Source organism: Platichthys flesus, chromosome 20 (genome assembly GCF_949316205.1).
Source record: "Platichthys flesus chromosome 20, fPlaFle2.1, whole genome shotgun sequence".
Taxonomy (NCBI): Eukaryota; Metazoa; Chordata; class Actinopteri; order Pleuronectiformes; family Pleuronectidae; genus Platichthys; species Platichthys flesus.
The window spans coordinates 6,167,485-6,188,311 of NC_084964.1; the positions used below are offsets into that span (position 1 = coordinate 6,167,485).

The 20,827-nt window shown below is 41.0% G+C and overlaps 2 protein-coding genes across 2 annotated transcripts; one reads left to right on the top strand and one right to left on the bottom strand.

The window, feature by feature from the left end:
* Positions 1-967: 967 nt before the first annotated feature.
* Positions 968-2,053, bottom strand: LOC133931659 (urotensin-2 receptor). Its single transcript, XM_062378590.1, has one exon. It carries the CDS (start codon positions 2,051-2,053, stop codon positions 974-976), a length of 1,080 nt encoding a protein of 359 aa, XP_062234574.1. The 3' UTR covers positions 968-973.
* Positions 2,054-9,590: 7,537 nt separating this feature from the next.
* LOC133931785 (CSC1-like protein 1) lies at positions 9,591-15,618 on the top strand. The gene is made up of 15 exons (XM_062378737.1): positions 9,591-9,610; positions 9,702-9,762; positions 11,126-11,196; positions 11,333-11,413; positions 11,741-11,854; positions 12,237-12,380; positions 12,658-12,811; positions 12,906-13,012; positions 13,129-13,215; positions 13,750-13,912; positions 14,246-14,351; positions 14,540-14,707; positions 15,012-15,127; positions 15,222-15,254; positions 15,460-15,618. The coding sequence occupies exons 1-15, from the start codon at positions 9,591-9,593 to the stop codon at positions 15,616-15,618; spliced, it is 1,584 nt and encodes a 527-aa protein (XP_062234721.1).
* Positions 15,619-20,827: the final 5,209 nt, after the last annotated feature.

The window sequence follows — 20,827 nt, forward strand, 5'->3', positions numbered from 1 at the left end:
GCTTCCACAGGTCGCTCCTCAGATGCTCTGGGGTCATGATTGTTCTGCTTTGTTTCAGCTTTGTTTGCTGGTATCCTCCATTTTGAAGCAAAACAATGTAACGTTATGGTCTTAAGTTAATAAGAGGTTAAACAGACAATGATCGCCCTCGGCTGGATCAGGAGAGAAACTGACTCTTTTCTTGTTCTTGTTCTTGTTCTTGTTCTTGTTCTTCTTGTTCTTCGTCTTGTTCTAATTTTATGGCGATTAAAAAAACGACTTTTAGGTGCATTACCGCCTCATTCTTAACTGGAGTCTGGAAGACTTGCGTGATTGAACATGACTTCAGAAGAAGAAACAAACATGGAGGACGGGCCAACGTTGTGTGGTCTGTCTTGCAGTGGGAAAAAAACTTTTTTCACTACTTCCAAAACACCTCCTCCATGCACTTTCTCTCTGGACCAAGGTTTGCAGGACAGGTGATAATGGAAACACCTTTGTCAACAGAGGCACCCCAAATCAACGAAAATGAAAAGTTCTTTTTAGGACCTTTAATAAGGTTGATTAAAATGTAGGGCCCAAGCTGCACATTTTTTCTACAAGGCCCCCAAGAAAGTTAATCCAGCCATGCTCAGTTTTCTTTCGAAAACAACTAGGAGCTGCTGTAAAGTGTACATTTTATAGCACCCTTCAGTTATATGTAACATATATCTTCCGTTATAAATCACGTCTGTGTTTAACTGGGTCAGTGTGATCAGGCCTCAGATCCAGTGAACGCTGTTAATGGGCCTCAGGATGGAAACGGTCAGGGGTGGATTAGGTAACAATACATTTAGCTCCAGTTATTAACCAGAAAGTTTGAAAATATCCACACTGACTAAAGAACTGAGAACGTTTACGCGCGGTGTAACTGTGCGTAATGGAGAGGTTATCACCGACACTTACCTATGGCTGCTTGTTAAAGCTTCCTCCTCTCTTCCACCTGACTCACACGTCACTTCAATGTCCCCATGGCCAGCGTCTCGGAGTGTAACTCAAACTGGTTGCTGGAGGACGCAGACTTCCCCCACGAGTAGAGGCTGGGCGGCCGCTGCTTGAAGGAGGACGTGTACCTGTAAAAGCTCCGGTGCCGGTTCTTCAGGTACTCCCTGTAGTTTTTGGTGAGCAGCGTGTAGAGGAACGGGTTGATGCAGCTGTTGGAGTATGTGAGGCTCGCCACCAGGTAGTTGATGCAGGTGTGGGTCTGCGAGGCCAGGCTCAGCGGCTTGGTGTGGTACAGAGGCAGCAGCTGCCAGATCCAGAAGGGCAGGAAACACGCCCAGAACACCATCACGATGGTGAAGATCATGATCAGCACCTTCTGTTTGGGCGAGCGCTTGCTGCCCCTGTTGATCACAGAGTTGCGCTGGGACTCCAAGTAAGTGCGCGCCAACTTGACGTACAGGTATCCGATGATGAGCCCCGGTGCCATGATGCTGGTGCCAAACAGGACCGTCACATACACCTTGTACGCCAGGGGCGCCCAGGTCGGCGCGCACATCCTCTTCATGCCCCCGTCCGGTGTGTTCTTGGTGGTCTCTGTCACCATGACCATCATGGGCACGGTGAGCACCAGAGAAAGCAGCCACACGCCCCACGCCAGAGCCTTGCGGTAACTCTTGGAGCGCCTCACCGTGTCCAGCGGCTTGATCACGGCCAGGTAGCGCTCAGTGCACATGACCGTGAGCGTGAATATGCTGGCGTGCATGGTGAGTAGGTCCAGGCTGAGCAGGATGCGGCAGCCCACGTCCCCGAAGTACCAGTCCTTGAGGAAGTACGTGGACACCACGAAAGGGATGGTGGAGAGGTAGAGCAGGTCCGCCAGGGCCAGGTTGATGATGGAGATGTACATGGAAGTGGCGAAGCGGATCGAGTGGCACATCACCACCAGCGTGTACACGTTCCCCGACACTCCGATTATATAGACGAAGGAGAGAAGCGTCCCGAAAGTGGAGGTGATGGCGAGTTCATGATCCACCGTCCCGGAGCCACCGCCGACCCGCGGCTGACTCGTGTTGAGGGACTTGTTATTCATCGCTCGCCCCCGGACGATGGTCGCCCTCTCTCGGTGTTTTTGTTTTGAATCCGCGCTCCTGGACAGTGCTGGTGAAGTTTGGAGAGGCGCGCACCGGCACAGGTTGTCTTGTCCTCCGCCTGTGAGCGCGCTGCCCGCGGCTCTGTGCTCCTGACGTCACCACTGTACCACTCACACCGAGGAGACCTTTACATCAAACACGTGTAAGATGTTTCACGTGTGTGCAACTATTGTTCATTCACAGGATGAAACACGATCCATAGCACAGAGGAGGGAAAGGGAGAGGGAAGGTGACGCGCTTTTACGCAGAAATCGTGACAAATTCAAATGTTTTATTAAAAGTTTGGAGATCATACACCTGAGGCTGCAACTGAAACGAGACTACAGCTTCAGAATCAATTAAGTAGGAGTTTATTAAAGCCACGTATAGAGTGATTTTACGCACAGACTTGCTGCATAAATGAGTTGAAAAACGTCTCTTTAACTCCCAATTAATGTCCAATGTGTCACGCTCTCGCTGCAAATGAGACTAATGAGGATGAGTCGAATCAGCACAGACGATTTATCTTCCCTCTGGCTCTGACCACACAGTGAAAGCTTCAGATCCAGGACCACGGATCCAATCCAAGCGAGCTGGATCTCAACAATCAAATACTTCTATTACTGTTTTGGAGTTTAAATAATTTAATGATGAATTCATAATTATTACTAGCGCAGCGCCTATTCCCTTGTCCTGTGTTAATGCTCCGGAGCTATTTCAGAATTATTCTTTGTCATTAGTGAGTCCTCCTCAAACAGTTCCCCAATATACTGTCCCTTTTTATTGTTTGTGGGCTGGACGTTGAGTGCAGAGCTTTTTATAAACAGTCTATGGAGCAGAGTGAAGTTAGACAGCTTTGTGTTCATCCTACCAAGTTTATCTGCAGTCAAGATTGTATAGTAAGTGTTTTTTTTTTTCCAAATCTAATTGAATTTGATTTATTACTGTTATTTACTAAACTGGTGGTTTTTGTATACATTACATGGCAGGTATTTGTCTGTTAACAAACCAGGTTCATAACTTTTCAAAAAAAAAAGCTCTGTAATTCAGGTCGATATGAAGATTATCAGAAATTAAATTAATGTTGTGATTCTACTTTGAAGAGAAATTTCCAAAGAGGAAGTCATATTTTAAATGTTGATGCCATGATGGAGTTCAGCACCCATGACACCTGTTAATGTCTGAGTCAGGCAGATATTGTGAAATAAAATGATAAAATTCTGGCGGCGAATTTGACCTGTGGTTTGAGCCAGTTGCAAACCACTGCTGTAGTTTATCAGAGGATGTACAACAAGTAGAACAAGACACTCCCCCACTGGCTGCTACAGTGTGCTTGTCACCTGTTTATTCAATTTTATTAATATTGAACTTATCGAATGTCCAAATCGTACCAAACTCAACACTGCACTTACCTGGGCCATTAACAATACACAAGCCAAGCGTGAAGCCAATACGATACACATTCAGACATTTGTGTAATTTTCACACTCTTCTTTTGCACAAATATTCATTGATGCTGGAGCTTTAAAAAGTAAATTTTGACCTAACTTCAAGGACACACCTCTTGTGTTAGAAATAAAACACCAGCAACTTTGCAAACAGATGAGTTATTTATCGAAACATAGAAGCAGGCACATACTGTATGTTCTTTTAGTCTTGACAAACAGACAGCACCAACATTATGTCCTCATCATTATCCATTAAGTCCTCATATTGTCCCATGGATATTTCAGTGTTGGAGTCTGGCCTCTCGCAACCCTTCTTCTCCTCTGAAATCGATGAGTATGTTCTGAGCCAGCGATCGTGAGCCAATAATCTTTCCCAGACAGCATAGCTGTTCTCAGCCTCATCCATCCACGGGTGACTGATCTCTGAGTCTGGCTACGATACCCTACCATCAATCCTCTAAGCTGAAAAAGACCCTCTGGCTCTTTGCTCAGAGAAGGAGTGAGTATCAGTCACAGTTTTTGTTTCAGCTGATCAGAGCAGCACCGGGGTCAGAATAAAATTAGATGTTTGACGGGAATTGCAGAGGGGTTAAAACTGTGAAACCCTGTGTAAAGACTGTGGGCCCTAGTTGATACCTAGCACAACGTTGAATGTGATGCAGAGGCAGATCTATGATTGATCTAAGTTAAGGACCATAAAGCGGCCGCAGTTTACACAGAGGGGTCAATTATTGTGTATTTCCAACATCCATTCACAATTCCTGATCCAGCAAGGTGCGCATTAAAGTCAGCCCTTGTTTACTATTACTAAGCCACACTTCAAAATTGTTCCTTGAGCTTCAAAAAATCTTAGAAATATAAAAATTCCTTACAAATGTAATATTTATTGTCAGTATTGTTAGTAAGTGACTAGTTTATTTGAAAAAGAACACTGGGGCCAATCAGATTACAGCTCGATCTGCTGTGTCTTTGCTGTATTCAGACGGTTGCAGTTGTCATTTTTCTCTCCATGTTGTTTGAATAGAACAGAAGATGCACTTGGTCTCATTTGAGGCGCCCATGAATGTGTTGATTTTAAAATGCCGACCCGACGTAAATGCGTTTGTTTTCAGATGTTTGTCACAAATATAATGATAGATGATATGATAATAAAAAGACAGATCCTGCTTGATGTGGTACAGGGTAGTAGTCCCTGTCCTTCACATTATGCTGTTGCAGAGGAGCAGGGCCATTATAATGGTGAGAGTGAATGTTGAGCACTGGTGTGATTATCAAAATTGACTCTTCATTGAAAACATGATTTTATTCTTTTGAGCGGATTTAAAGTAGGGCTGTGGACAAAATAAAGAATATACAGAGATGGCAAATGCTGTATTTACTGTTTGTTAGTTGCGGTTATCGTTGCAGGAGGATCATAAAGTCGCTGTTGTTTCACGACTGTGCTAGTCACTGCACGCTGACTTAAGGAGTGTTAAGATAGGAGGTGAGGGGTTTCAGTTAAGGTGGAGACACACCACAGTAAGATGAAACTTTTGAAATTCTTGATAAACGTATACATTTTATTCAATAACTACTGGTTTGTGGGTGATCTGCCCTTCATGAGTCATAATATTGTAATTCATTTGGTTATGTTTCTATTATAAATGTTAGTTATCGGGATTATGCAATAAGTACTGTATTGATTTCCATAAAACCTGAGTGAAAGATGTGGTATGGGTCTTACTTTCTTTCCCATTTTGAGTGAGATAGGGCGTTTTTCAACATTTTTGTTGAGAATAATTCATGAAAGAAAATCTGGTAGTTTAGGGGCGAGATATTTGTGAATGTGTGAAATTTGTTGCAGATCCAATCAGAAATCCGTAGACAGTGGATTTGCTGTATTGGTACACAGATACAAACTGCAACTACTGAAATAGCTAACATAATGTTGATTCAGTTAATTAACATGACTTTTAATCAGTTTGAGAACTTTGTCCAAAAACATTTAACAGTTTGGCTTCAGAATTTAAGGGGACTCTTGGGCATGGGCCCAGTTATGTGCTCTACTGAGTGCACTTTAGTTTTCTATGGCGGAGGGACATAGTCAGAACCAACTTTGCTCACCTGTGCCAGTTAAACTGTGCAGAGCTGTTGCACTGATCAGGTTATTTAATGATAAAAGCGAACTCAACACACTAATTCTTCTTCTTGCCATTTATGGACTTAACATGCAAAGGACTGAATGTTTAATAAGCAGGATTTGAATGGAACAAGGCACACAAATTATAGGAGTAAGGGTGACAAGTCAAATGAATAAAGGAAAGGAAAATGAGAAGCTGAGTGCAGACAAGTATAAATATATCAGGTATTTTTACTGGTGAGGAAGACAATGCAAAGTCCCCTCGATCTGCATGAATGAGAATACAAGGACACAGCGTATCCGTCTCTAAGCAGAGATGGTTTGCACTGCAAAGGCCAGGCTCTATTTTCAGCCTCTATAATCTTGAGAAGTCTGATGCAAAAGGAAATGACATTATGCAAGTGACACCCAGGAGCAGGAGTGTGTGGGGGTGTAGATGATAGTTGTGTAATTATTTGAAAAAGTTTTGCTGTGTTAATAGAAAAATTAAGTTCCTGTTGAGAAATTTAAATTATTAAATGACTTCACTTGAAGTGCTTCCTGTGAACTATAGTGACTGTAGAAAAAATAACTGCTGTTTAATCATGCAGGATAAACTCAGTGTTTGACTGCCTCATATTAAAAACAACATAAGGTTTCTTAAAGAGTATATGCATTAAACTAGATTTGTTTTCTGAATACTTTATTTAAGTTTTTAAATATGCAGGGACAGTCTGAATTTTTTCAACCAATAAAACCACAATAATACAAAAAACAAGAAAAAGTAGACAAAGGGGTGAGAAGAATAATAATATTACGACAAATAAAGTAAAAAGTAAAAAAACTAAATTTGATGGCAATTGTATGGTTTTATACAATGACAGACTTGTCACTGACCTATCTTATACCTAGACCTCAGTGTTGGTAGTTTTCATAGACTGTGTATAAAGATTGTCTCCCAAAATGAAGCCAAAGTATCCCAGATATGAACGCTGCCATCATTCACAGATGATGTCACTTGGAGCCAGAGTCAGCACAGTAGTCATTGGGGGGATGTCCTACAAATACACATGTAATACACATGTTCGAGCAATCGCGTGTTAGTTTCAGATGTCAATCGTGAAGTTTACAACTAGAAAGGATTTAATTAAATAATGTAATCAAGTATACATTACTGGGATGAGAATTGTCTAAAACAGCGGAAACCATCTTTGAGAAAATTTAATTAAATGTGCTGTTTGTCATTTTTGTTGCTCCATGTCCCATTCCCTTACATGGAGGAGCCGACGTCGATGAGCTATACCGCAGCCAGCCACTAGGGAGCGATCAAGACATTTGGTTTCTCTTTTGGGGAGCTGTCTTTCTACACAGTCTATGGCAGTGTTGTGCATGAACGCGTTGAATAAACATCGTTTATGCACAACACTGTTCATATATTTGTGAAAGATGAACTGAACAAATCATTTTAAATATGATGAACGTGAACAAGAGCAACGTTCACTCCAGCCAGAGCTCATGTTCACGTTCATATTTTAATCAATATTTTAGGCCATGAGTTGAAATAGCAGAAGCAGGCGAAAAATGTGTGTGCGTGTACTCCCAAACAGCACACACACACAGGCCCCGGGGCCCCACCATGTACCCTATGTACATTCACCGTTGTTATGGCTCACAGCATCATTTGTCCCATCATTGTGCCTTTTGGTGAGTAGTTAGCTCAACACAAACATGCACCTGTACACATTCAATACACGTCATTATCTTGATTACTCCATTATGTCAGGCTTGACCAAACACCTCAATGTTCATGTTTCAATTATGCATAAGACATATATCCAGTCATTTACATAGTGTGAAGTTCTTAATGGTGTGTGTGTGTGTGTGTGTGTGTTTGTGTGTGTGTGTCTGTGTGTGTGTGTGTCTGACTCCATCAGGTCTACTGTGCATGCTACTGAAGCACATTGTTGACTACCTGCCTGCCCGCCTAGACGGCCATGCCTACTTTGCAGCTGCCAGTAAAGCTATGGTCACAGCCAATAATCTGCCTAATATGGCTTGACTCAGGTGATAGAGCGGCCATCCTCTAACCAGAAGGTCAGTGGTTTGAATCCAGCCTTCCCTAATCTGCATGCCGAAGTGTCCTTGAGCAAGATACTGAGCTTGAACCCTTCTCCTAGAGAATGTGCTGCACACAGATGCACTCTATGAATGTGTGTGTGAATAGTGTAAAACTGTACTGTAAAGCTCTGTGAGTGGTCATCACGATTAGAAAAGCGCAATATAAATATTTAACTAATTAATGGAATTCTAAATTAGTGGCCAACTAATTGATCAGATCATTTAATCTAGTTGACCTTGCACTGGATATATGCCCCCTCATCTGCCACTACTTCTTCTTTGTTTGTTTGGTTTATATGCAGGTTGCAACCAACGTCAAGGTGCATTACCACCAGTTTCCTGGGCTTTTTCAGACTAAACATCGACAACATGGTGGTCATTTAATTTGCTTTAGTTGAGGTTTCTTTTAGCACACAATCTTAAATGTACAAACACACATGTAACAGATAAATAACTGGACACATAGATTTTCAAGTGCACACATTTAGTTAGCTGTATTTGTTTCTTCCATTTAAAATTTGTGAGAATGAATTAAGTTTCCTTTGAGTTACTGGGTCCTTGGGGTTGCTGTTGGAATCCATCAAAAGGAGGGGCCAGCTGAAGCAGACAGGTCAAAATGGTCTTGATTACCAATTTTACTGCACCATGTTCCTCAAAATCATTGGGGAGGGACATTAGTTTGTAATTTACATTTTTGTTTGATAACAGCTACTGTTCTGATATTGATGTTAAATTATTTTTCCTTCGTTTTTAGATAACATTATACTGGCACGTTTGGGGTCGTTTTTTGTTTAAATGTTATTATGTCTTAGTCTATCCCCCTTTGTGTTGAATGGCCTGATCAGCCACTATAAACGTTTCACCTGTGTCTCAGTTGAGGAGCCAGTTTCTGCTTTTGTGTAAATAAAATACATATAAAAAACCTGTGTCTCTCTAATCTACCTGCTATGTTTGATCAGGCCTTTAATCTACGATCAGTGGCCTCTTTGATGCTTCTTGAATTTGATGGAGGATAACAGACAAATCGATGTGTGTACCCTTGTCATAGGATTAAAGGATTGTCATAGAATGATATTAGGATTGTCATAGAAGGAATATCCCTGAGCATTAGTTCTTACTTACTTCAAACCAAATTCACAAGTCTACTTTTAATGAACCAGTCGATCTTCAGATCGTCATCTTTTAACCAGTGCTTAGACAACGACAAAGATTCCACCTTGGACTATGTGACCCACATTTAATGGATAGAATTGTCACACAGTTCATGGATAAAAAATTACACCACATTACCTTTTTCTTCACACTGTTGGAGTAGTTTTGGCTCTGGGAAGTCATTTCCCACCATTTGTGCTCATTCTTGTCTCTGCGTATATGTTATTTGGATTGAACAGCAGGTTCCACTCCAGTGATGCCTAAAATACAGTTGTCGCTAAATACCCCTTTCCAGGTGCTAACCAATAATAACCCTTTCCTCCTACAAAATGGCACCTGCTACTCACACGGCAACGTTATCAGTGGAATCCCCTTCGGAGGAGTGCCAGTCGTTTTCTTGCTCAATTTTGTTGGCACTCTGGTATGTATCTTACATCTGATGAGGCTCTGATCAAATTAATATAGAGTCCTGTGATCCCCAGTTGTTTGTATTTTTTTTCTGTCGTTTTTTCATAGGCTGCAATTTATATTTATTCTTATCAATAAAAACATCTTCAAGCGTAAAGAAAGTCAAAGAAAGAGGCAGCTATAATGATCCATAATGACTTTTCTTGTCATCTACAGCTGCTGCTATTATTGTTCTGCATCATCAGGAAGTGTTGGGACCATGGATGTAGAGCTATGGTCACGGACAACGAACAGTCAGTTTACAACTAAAACAACATGAGGCCTGAGCTACGTGTGCTAGACACAATGACAAGTATTGTAAACCAATTGAACTTTGTGTTTCAGGGTCATGGAGGTAGAACAAGCCAATGGAAACACTTTATCTGGGTCTATTCAGGCTGAACAGGTATTTAAAAGAAAGTTGTGTGTTTGCTATCACGTCAGTGGTATACAATGCATGGCAAAGGGCTAACACACTGTGAGACAATTTGCCAAACGGCTATCAATATTATTGTGTATGATCAAAATATCTGTCTTTGTCTTTAGGGATTCTTCTCTTGGATTTGTTTCACCATGAAATTGACGTGAGTGACTATGGTTTGATTCTGTTTTATCATCATTCATATACAAGATGTGGTGGTTTCCTCTAATCAGTGTCTCTGTGTGTGTTACAGTGATAAACAAATCGAAGCCAAATGTGGTCCGGATGCTGTTTACTTCTTATCCTTCGAGCGTTCTCCGATACAAGTGGGGTGCATCATGACTATCATCTCTGTGGCAATCATACTGCCTCTCAACTTGAGTGGATCCGTACATGGTGGGCTAGAAATCACTGTCTCTGATTACAGCTCACACTGTTTACCCTATGATAAATGAATCAATGATAATAATAACCAGTGCCTGTTAATGATAGTTCCTTTACGTTGTTTACTGATTCAGGTGAGTATTTACTAAATAGTTCCTGGTGGCCTCGAGTATATCAAGCAATCAACATGGAGGGGTCAAACTGTGTCCACTTCCCTAATCAGTGTCTTGTGTCTAGATTGTGACCTTTGTATTGTGAGTGGTTTGGACTGAGCCCTGGCTTAGGTTGCCTGTATTTTTCTGTTCACGTTCATGTCTCAGCCACATAGTTAAAATGTGCTGTTTATCTCTTTCAGATCACGGTGCATGGAATTTCGGAAGGATAACCATTGGGAATCTTCCAACTGGGTAACAGCTCATTCAGAATGAAGTTTAAAAATGATTGTATAAGGATACATGAGTACATTTTGTATTGCAGAGGATCTTGGTGGTTTGCGCAAACCTGTATGTTTCTCTGTGTCTTCTGTTTGCTTCTAGATCGGCCCTGTTATGGGTGCACGTACTTTTTGCAATTATCTTCTTGATCGTGACATTTGATGTTATGCAATATCGCACACTTCACGTAAAAGACAGAAGCATAGAGACGGTGAGTGTATGACTACTCAGGACTAGACTATACGATTTTATGTTATTATTCAGTATCTACAGGTATCAGTGAGCTCTACACTTTATCTGGATCTCACTGATACTTACATTTATAGACTCTAGAGACTTAAAAATAAGCTTTTGCTATGAATTACCTATCAGGGTGAAGCAATTACGACCGATTTACATATTATTTTGCAGAGGGGAGGGGCATGACTCAAAGTAGAAGGATTGACTGATTATAGTGTGGTGAATCACATTAATTTGATGTCACTGTGAGAACACGTTACTGATGTGTCTTTCTGTTTTTCACTTTGCAGACCAGAAACACCTTGTTGATTCGTTCGGTTCCTACAGCAGCGACAGAAGAAGAAATAAAGGCCCATTTCACGTGAGTGGACTGAACTGTTTTCCTTCCAACCTCTCCATCTTGAATGAAGTTTACATTTAGTGTGGATGCACTGCAGTTGCATGTTGCTATCAATAGTAGCCACCTACTCCTCTCTCAATATCCTGATTTTCCACAGAGAGGCGTACCCGACCTGCGAAGTTACCGCTGTCACCCTGGGCTTCGACGTGACCAAGCTCTCGAATCTTGATGAGGAAAGGTAAGAAATACCAAAATAACTAAATAAGTGAAAAAATGTCTCTTGCCTCAATGGCAATTAGAACATACTAACATGTTTAAGTGAGCAGGGAAATATTATTGATTTTGATGAGGACTGTGTGAAATTGGTGGCTTGCAGCTATAAACCCACATAGAGAATTGTAATAGATTCCAGCAACTCTACTGAACCTTGTAGCAGTATATACTGTTCAATATTTACATATATGCATGTGTGCAAGGAGATTGTAGCAAGCAACAGCGGGTTGAGAAGTATGTGTTTAAAACGGTTAGGTTAAGCCAATCTCTATGTGTCTGTTTTTTCACCAAGGATTGAAGCAGAAGAAAACCTGTTACAAAAGATGAGGGAGCAGCTGGAAAAGGAACCACCAACCCCCCTGGGGATGGCCTTTGTGACCTTTAAGACCAATGCCATGGCCACATTGTGAGTGGCTATTTGTTTGTGCATATGTCTGTATTCACAGGTGGGAGAAACAGCAACAACCTTAGAAATGATCATGTATTTATCCATTGCTACCCTTGTGTAATAGTATTAGTTGTTACTACATGAGCGAGGGATTGATCCAACTCCATTACTTATTTATTTGACCATTCTTCTGTGCCACTGGTTCCATTTTTCAAATTCGCTTAGCTTTTTTGGAGCAACACACAGGCTGGCCGTTCTCATCCTCTGGCCTGATCAGAACAGTTTTATGTCAGTTTTATTGTCACATCATAACTTTTAACTGGAAACAGACCACAGGGTACGTGTTAGTGTTGAGAGTTGGTTAATGTGTATCACCGCCTGCTGTCGTTTCTCACAATAGAGTTCGAAAAGACATCAACGCTCTCAAGTGTAATAAGTCAATCTTCTGCTGTGGAAGGAGGCCCAAGTCTTCATCCAAAAGCGAAGATCTGAAAGTGAAGAAGTGGAGGTCCGAAATCGCATCTTTGGCCAGATCCATCCACTGGTAAGTTCCTCCACACCGACCCCTAAGTATGTGCACCATGCACTCATCATTCAGTGAAAATGATCAGGCTAATATATTAGTTACTGTGAATAAATGTCATCTGCAAATGTCTAAATCATCTTTAACTAAATATCAACCTTAAAACCTTGTGGTTTAGTTGCCTGATGTAGAGGAAAAGAGAGGAATAATAGTTTTTCTTTGAATGCAGTTACCTCTGGGTATTGTTGTGCTGTCCTCTTTGTGTGTAACAGTCCGGTTGCTTGTGTTTCTCCTACAGGAAGAATCTGCCAGTGAAGGGTTTCAAATGGATGGGGCGATTTCTTCTAGTCAACTTGGCCGTCTTGGCTGGGGTCACCTTACTCACAACTCCTGCCATGATGGTGAACCCCTTTCACATGTTCACTGGGACAGCACCCATCACTGATATCCTGGTGAGACTCGCACATGCAGACACACATATATTTGTTACGAGTTTGGGTTGAAAGCTGAGAATCTACAGTTTCTTATGTTGTTTTTTCACCGTAGAGCCCCATTGTCAGGCAGTTTGGCCCGAGTCTACTGCTGTGGAAGTTTTCTACATTGCTTTCTGCCATAGTTTACTATTCTACAAATTTTGAATCACACTGGAGCAGGTATCACGCACACAAGCACACATGCACACACACAGACACACACGTATGCTCACATGCCCATGGTTCCTGTTAGCTGAGAGGAAAAGCTTTGAGTACCAGCTGCTTCTGTCCCCCAGGTCCAGTGAGCAGCTGAGCACGATGCGGAAACTCTACTTCTTCCTGATCCTCCTGGTGCTCATCCTCCCCTCACTAGGACTCACCAGGTCATTTGTGTTACCATCAGATTAAATAAGCAACAGTTCCAAGCATCTACTTATAATATAATGTTCACGGGTTGGCAATTAGTGCATTTTAGCAATTTTTCATTGTTGCTGTGTCTTTTCAGTCTCCCAGGCTTATTCCAATGGCTGTTTCAAAGCTTGTTCCACGGTGTAGAGACACTGAAGTTTGAGTAAGGACATTTCTCTTTTCTGCTTCCTGCTATTTTAAGCTTTAATCAAAAATGTTGCCTGTAATTTTAAGCAGACAGGAAGATCCCTTTCCTTCCTGTAGCAGTCAGGTTTTGAATTAGGTTTCATATTTGACATTGTCTTCACAGGTTTAGTTGCTTATTTACATCAGATTTTCTACAGTTGTGCTATTCACACGATCAAAAAACTGTTTTTTTGTACATTTTCCCTTTTGGTTATTTATGTTTGTAAACAAAATGCAAGATTCTTATATGTTCTCATTCTCTTTCATGCATTTTTCTTATTATTTTTTGTAACTGTTGGTTTGCCTTTCCTTCCTTACACCAGGTGTTTGTTTATGCCGGACCAAGGAGTGTTTGCTGTCAACTATGTGATCACCGCGGCCTTCATGGGCTCTATGATGGATTTGCTGCTGTTTTCTCAGTTACTGCGTTATATCTTTCGTTGGGTAATGCCACGCTCTGCAGCTGTAGGAAAATATCTCAAACAGGTTTGTTACAGTATTGTCCACTAGAGGAATGTTGTACCTGATCTCTTAGGGAAAACAGAAACGGGTATCAGTATATAACAATTACAAGTTACAGTTCATAGCTTATTGTTAATTGTATTAAATGTTAACATGTTCAGGACAGGCTTTTTCCATGAGGGCATGTGGGCATGTCAGGTGTTCCAGGCTGTGCCGGATATGTAAATAAGTGTTTATAGGCCTGTAAACAGGTGACAATAATGAAAACATCTTAAATTAATAATATTATTCTAAATAGTCAGATTTTAAAGAAAGTTTAAAAAAGATTGGAATATCTTTCTGTAATTTACTCATTTTAACCAGGCCAACAAATTTGAATATGGACCCATGTATAGCTGGACCCTCTTCACATTCACCGTTGTTATGGCTAACAGCCTCATTTGTCCCATCATTGCGCCTTTTGGTGAGTAGTTAGCTCGACACAAACATGCACCTGTTCACATTCAATTGACATCATTCTCTTGATTACTCCATTATATCAGACCAAACACCTCAATGTCCCTGAGTCACTATCATGCATAAGACATATGTCCAGTCATTTCCATGGTGTGGTTCCTAATGGTTGTGTGTTTGTGTGTCTGACTCCATCAGGTCTACTGTGGATGCTGTTGAGGTACTTTGTGAACAAATACAACCTGTACTTTGTCTACTGTCCCGACCCCATTGATATCCGAGTCCACATGGAAGCTATCGATATGTTAATGGCAGCGCCCATCACCTGCCTATTGTGGCTTTACCTCACCTTCCTCTTCACAGCAGGTGAGAAACAAACATGGGCTTCACCTAAAAAAATGAAACCTCAGCACATTCACTAATGGAAGTTAAGCACAAGTGGAGAATTGTATCTATTGATGTGAAAAACCTGACGTAAAAATTTTAAAAACAAAGCAGAACAAAAACAATTTGTTTTCAGCTTGATACTGAAAACAAATTGTTTCGTCCTCCATTCATTTTAACTGTGGACCAAATAAATGTAATTATAATGTGCTGACGTGTCCTGCAGCTACATAATGAGAGAAGTCCTCATGTCAGTATATCTAAATGACTGTGTGGTGTTTTCTAGGTTTCTGGAGCGCCATAGCTTTGTCAACCATGTTGTTAGCGTTGATCACTTTCCTCGCCTGCAACTTACACAAGTTCTTTGGCTGTTTGAAATACATCAGGCCAAAGAAATATAAGGTGAGTGTGTTTTACTTGTGAGTGCATATGTCAGACACATGTTCACCATCCTTCAGACCGGGCCAATCCTCATATTGTTTGTGTTCTTATTCAGGTGACAGAAGAGGCAGCTGAGAAAGACACTGAGGTACTTGTTCTTTAACGAATTCCACAGCATGGATAAATATAATACTTTAACTTATCTCAAACAACATCCACAGTAAAATAAGCATATTGCAATATTGCTTAAAAAACTTCAGGGTAAACAAAAGAAAACACAAAAGTAGGTTTTCAGAAGCACAGTTTAGTTTTTCCAGTTCTCATTTCCTCTCTTTTGTGTTATATAATCACAGGTCTACCTTCCCAGAGTGCTTACCATGATGCGGGAGACCATCGGAACAGGTCCAGTCGCGGAATGCATGTCAACTGATTCAGTGGTGGTCATGAGGCATGAGACATGTGAAGCTGCAGACAACGGTCCAGTGGCAGAGTCCTGCACGGGTCCAGTTTAGCAAACCCGCACCCACCCACAGCCGCAGACCTCATTACCAGAAACAACCTGTTAGCACCAGTTACCTCAAACTCAAATCCCGACCCACACGGACTCATTAATATGAGCCCCCCCGACTGACTATATATCACACGATTATACACAGAGCCTTAACAGTGACTCACTTGAAACTGTTTTATTTTTACTTTGGAAAAATAAAAAAGCGCAGGCTGCGATCCCTGCCAGGTTAGGAAACATTGTCGAGCGCTCTTTCCACTGACGAAAAAAAATTGAAAGGATTGTTAATAGCACAGATGATAGTGCGCTGTCTTTATGTCTGCAATAAGACAATAGAATAAACATTTGTATAAGTATTTCAGGATTTGTGTAAATAAGGGTTATAATGTTTCACCATTTTGTTGCTATATTATTGTTTTTTTATTTTTGATGTGTTTGCGACTTTATCGTTCATTTTAACAAGAAATAAAACCTGAGAGCAAAACTGTAAGTGTTGGGTGGTTGATTGTGTAGATATTTTGTATCTTAAAATGCATCCGCGCCTTTCTGACTCCTTCTCTCATGTTTTTATAGCTTTTTTAAATGTGCATTTTAAGGGTTTGGAGCTGAAATTAGAACCAGAGAGAACTCCGATCACAAACCTACTACATTTAGATTGTAGACTAGAGAAAACAATTTGGAGACACAATGCAAGTCAGCTTAACAACAAAGGAATCAAAGAAGAAGTTTAATTTGAAATTACATCGATTGGTTGACTAAATTGATCTTAATGACAATGGATAGGTAAACCAAACTATACTATGGGATGCTTTAAAGGGAGTTATCCGGGGCAAACTGATTACCCTTTGTACAGCAATCAAAAAAGAAGAGGAAAATGAACTGACAGTTTAAAGAGAATTCAAAGGAAAGGCATCACAGTGAGAAGCAGAGCCAGCGGATAATGATTGAAATTTAAGAAGTTAGAAATCAGATTTTGTACATTTACAAAGAAGAATTAGAGCTTTTCCAACAAACATTATGGCTGGATTAGACTGGAATTCCTGTACTATGTTCTGATCCACCCCCTCTTCATCCAGACACTAATCACATAGGGGTCTAATACGCCAAAGACTTTAACATTCATATCACTTCCTGTATTCATAATTCTGAATTCACAAACACCACTTCTGTCTCCACTCTCCGTGCAATCACATCCCCCATCTCCTATTTGTTTTTCTATTTTCTTTAAAATTGGCTTAAATATAATGATGGAAAATAGAGAGGGTTAATAGTGACATCCAAATTCAAATAAAACAACATGTCCGAAAGCTTAAAAATACAATTTTCGTCAAGTAATAGTAAATAATGGACTTAAGCTGTAAATCAGGAAATATAAATAAATTCTTCAATTGAGATGACACCAAACCTAGATTGAGCGGTTTTCTGAACACACGACCACAATCACTTATCGGATACGAACGAGTTTGCATCTTAATCCATGTAACTCTGATCCCTGCTTCCTAACAGACCTGACATGGTGATTACATTTGAGTGACTAAGCAAACGTACCGAAAGCAAATGTTGCTCATATGATCAGATTTTTGAGGACTTCTGGAACTCCCCATCAGACTCTGTCAAGTTATCAAATCCATCACATCCGAACTTTAAACAGACTTTAAACTAAGTGGATGCAGACTCTTTCTAAAACCTGCGTCCTGATGGAGGTGTCTTGTGAATGTCGATCAAATATTCAGCTGCAGAGCTGAAGCCGACACATCTTCACCCATCTTGCTCTTCACTCATCGAATATGTGGCCTTGAGGTGCCAAGTAGCAACCCTGCTTCTCAGCTCTCAATAAGACTATTTGTTGATTTAATAAAGATATAAAAAATATTTTTCTTTCTATGTAAGGCCTCACTCTAAAGCCCAGCAGGAAACCTTTATTATTATTGTTTTCATCTACTCCAGTATTACCTCTCCCTGTCTGTAGCCACCACGCTACAGTTTCAACAAATGTCCCGTCCACAGCACGACATGACTGGTCAGATGCCATGAGTTATGAGCCTATCAACACCAAAGGCATGGACACGGACAGATGCTATTTGGAGACAGGAGCAGCTCCGGTGAGGAAGTGGAGCAGTGTGCCAGAAATTGAGACAGCAGATGTTACCAAGGACGCAACAAACACCAGCATGTTATTAACAAGAGAAATTAATTAAGTAAGATCATACTCAGGTTAAAATACAAAATACTAAGTGAGTACTCTGAGTTACTCCTTTGAAATGGGGGGGGGGGGGTGGTATAAAAATGGTATGTGGTTATAATCATGTTTAATAAAGATATGAAATTAAATCAAGACTACCTGGTGTGAAATTAGATGTATTGGTATTTTATATAAGAAGAGGTGAGAACCTATGAGAACCAGAGTTTTTCGTGACTTAATCCCGGATTCTCCGATTTTTTTCTTTCCTTTCTCGTCTCGTCTTCGCCATGTCCTTCCATGATTTCTCCTTCCTGGTGGCTTGATGCCGCACGTCCTCCTCTCGGTCCACTTTCCTCCTCTCTTTAACACCTGTAGTGCCTCCTGCCAGCTGCCCTATTGGTGGAAAGGTCAATGGCTTTGCATGTTCAAATCATGTCATCACTAGGGGAATGACGCGGCAGGAAGTAAACAGTAAAGATATTGTTCAAAATCACAATCAAATTAAAAGCCACACAAGATATAGCATGCAGATAGAATATCATGCAGAAAATATATATGTATACATACATGAACTATAAATAGAAAAAATCTAACTGCCATGCGACCTAAACACTCAGTTGGCAGTCCAATACAAAGGTCCTGTAATAACCCCCCCCCCCCCCCCCCCCCCGCACCCCCTTCAGAATGTTACAATGTTTTGTTTTTATCCAAATGGTTTTACAGAGGTTTTGAACAGTGGAATGATTTTAGTAGATTGGAAGGATTTAGAAGATATGTAATCGACCTTCATTGATACAAATCAGGTAGAGCAACAACATAATAGAGCCCGGACACCATGGATGCTGTCTAAGTAGCAATATTAATGTACATACATCAAACATTCTCTCCCTGTTGCTCTCTCTCTAAACCCTCAATGCTGATGGATGTGCTAAAGATATAAAGGCCTTTGGGAAGTTAATGTGTCAGCATTTGCCGCACTTCATGCTATGTCCGTCTACTAGGAATGAGGCTCGCTGAACACTTATCGCAACTCGTGGTGAATGATGGTCTGTCGAGTCCTGCTGTGCCAAAGAATGTGTCACCCGTTTCCATCTCAGGGACATTCAGAAGGACCTTGGCCTTCCAGGATACGAGCCAATCCAGACTGTCCTGACAAGGTGGAAGTAAAACCGGAGGAAAAGCGGCTAAAACCTGATTTGTCTTTTCAGCAAGACAACAACCCTGAAAATAAAATGAATCCTGATCAGTCATTTCAGCTTGTATTCTATTTTTCCATCATATACTGTATATAAAGATGGATCACAGGACATTATGTGCACAACTCTAAACACTGTATATTTAAAGGCCTTTTGTGCATCAGTGCAGACATCATCATTCTACTGGGTTGCATAAAAGAGCATTGTCTTGCTGTCCTTGACTTCAACGTCAACACAAACTCGTGTTGAACCTTTCACACCTGAGGGGGCTCAGTTTGTTCCGTGGAAATGTTCTCCACACATTAATGTCAAGGGAAGAACACTGAATACAGCATGAAGCTCCGGACACACACTCTCCTCAAATCTGTTGTGTCCCAGTCACTCTCAGCCCTGGGGCGAGCAGCAGGGGATTTGTGTTCCTCTCCAGTTGAGGGAGTCTTCCCTCTATGTTTTATTCGTTACCTGACGTGTGTTGCTGTGGCTGAACTTCTCTGAGGAATCATTACTGTTTACTGGAATGGAAAAAGAGACCGCTGTGCTAGAATGTAAAAGACAGCAAGCCTGGCCTTTGAAAATACTGTGAATGTGTGGAGTGTCCTGGACTGGACTGGCCACCTGGCACACTGGGCCCGTTCCCGGAGTACTGACGGGCCTTTGGAAGCAAATTTGTGTTGCCTCTGTTTGATTTGTGTCATGGAAATTATTGAATCTAACTGTCCTCTTCTGAAATGTAACAGATCCTCCCTTGCCTAAAAGCTATGCTCAAAGTTCAGTTGGATTAACCTGAAGACATCAATATATAAATTCTACTTAATATTTGCATTTGCCTGATATAAGGAAATGTTAGTTAGTTTGAGCCTAAACCTCCTTGTGATTATTTGATGTTCTGCCCAGTGTCTATACACTCAGGAGAGAGGGGGGCATTTTGCCCCTTCTCTGACAAAGTCACTGGACACATCCTGCCTGCATGATATCGAAGGATGACGTGAGCCCTTGAGCTGTGCATAAAGCTGGCACATCCCATTTGTCAGATCCTCGATACCTGCAGTGGTGTTGAGGATTCTGTCCCGCTTGGCCAAGTGTTTACATAGTAACTCTGTTTGTGTTCAAACCTATCCTCTGTGAATTGTTTCTCTACTATTAATAACATACTTTGATATCATTGAATTGATCACTCAAACTGAAGGTTTATGTTCTCACCAGGGAATTAAATCCAAACTCCCACCACAATTTGATTTATACATTTCTACCTCATAAATAATGAATATAACCAGAGTTCAGACTACCTGTTTTTGTGAACTTTGTGTTCAGTGAACATTTTCTCTTCAAGTCTGTTCACACGTTATAAAGATCAATGAGGAAACAGCGATACTTCAAACTGAAGTCGAAACTCCTGAGCGTCTCAAATTCCCAACAAACTGAATAATGATTGAGCGTCTCAAACTGAAGCAAACAATATCTTCAGGGCTCCTCAGGCTTCTATTATGAGAAGTAAGTCAAATGTTGGAGTTGGATATGAGATGAAATGGAATCATTTATAGGCTGCATCTTGGTTTGACCAGGGTTAGAGTCGGTGCACCTGTCTCAGTGATGCCTACTCTCCTCAGGTCAATCAGGAGGAGAATGTATTATTACTCCTTTGGAGTCTAAGTTTTATGGTTTGGCAACTCAGAGTGAACTGTCAATCACCTTTTCATTGCAACAGAAAGCTTTGCTCTGAACGTCTTAGCAACCTTCCTCAGACAGAACCTGACATCACTGTGAATCAACCAAAATCATTTCTGTCAGGAGCTACAGTAAGTGCCTAGAAAGAGTTGTGCACTTTGTGTATAAAG

Excerpts from the sequence above, each read along its gene's own strand:
- LOC133931659 (XM_062378590.1), bottom strand. The coding sequence starts at position 2,053 with ATGAATAACAAGTCCCTCAACACGAGTCAGCCGCGGGTCGGCGGTGGC.
- LOC133931785 (XM_062378737.1), top strand. The coding sequence starts at position 9,591 with ATGGTCACGGACAACGAACA. Across the intron at positions 9,611-9,701 it reads ATGGTCACGGACAACGAACA|GGTCATGGAGGTAGAACAAG; the intron begins GTCAGTTTACAA and ends TTTGTGTTTCAG. Across the intron at positions 13,216-13,749 it reads CCCTCACTAGGACTCACCAG|GTGTTTGTTTATGCCGGACC; the intron begins GTCATTTGTGTT and ends TCCTTACACCAG.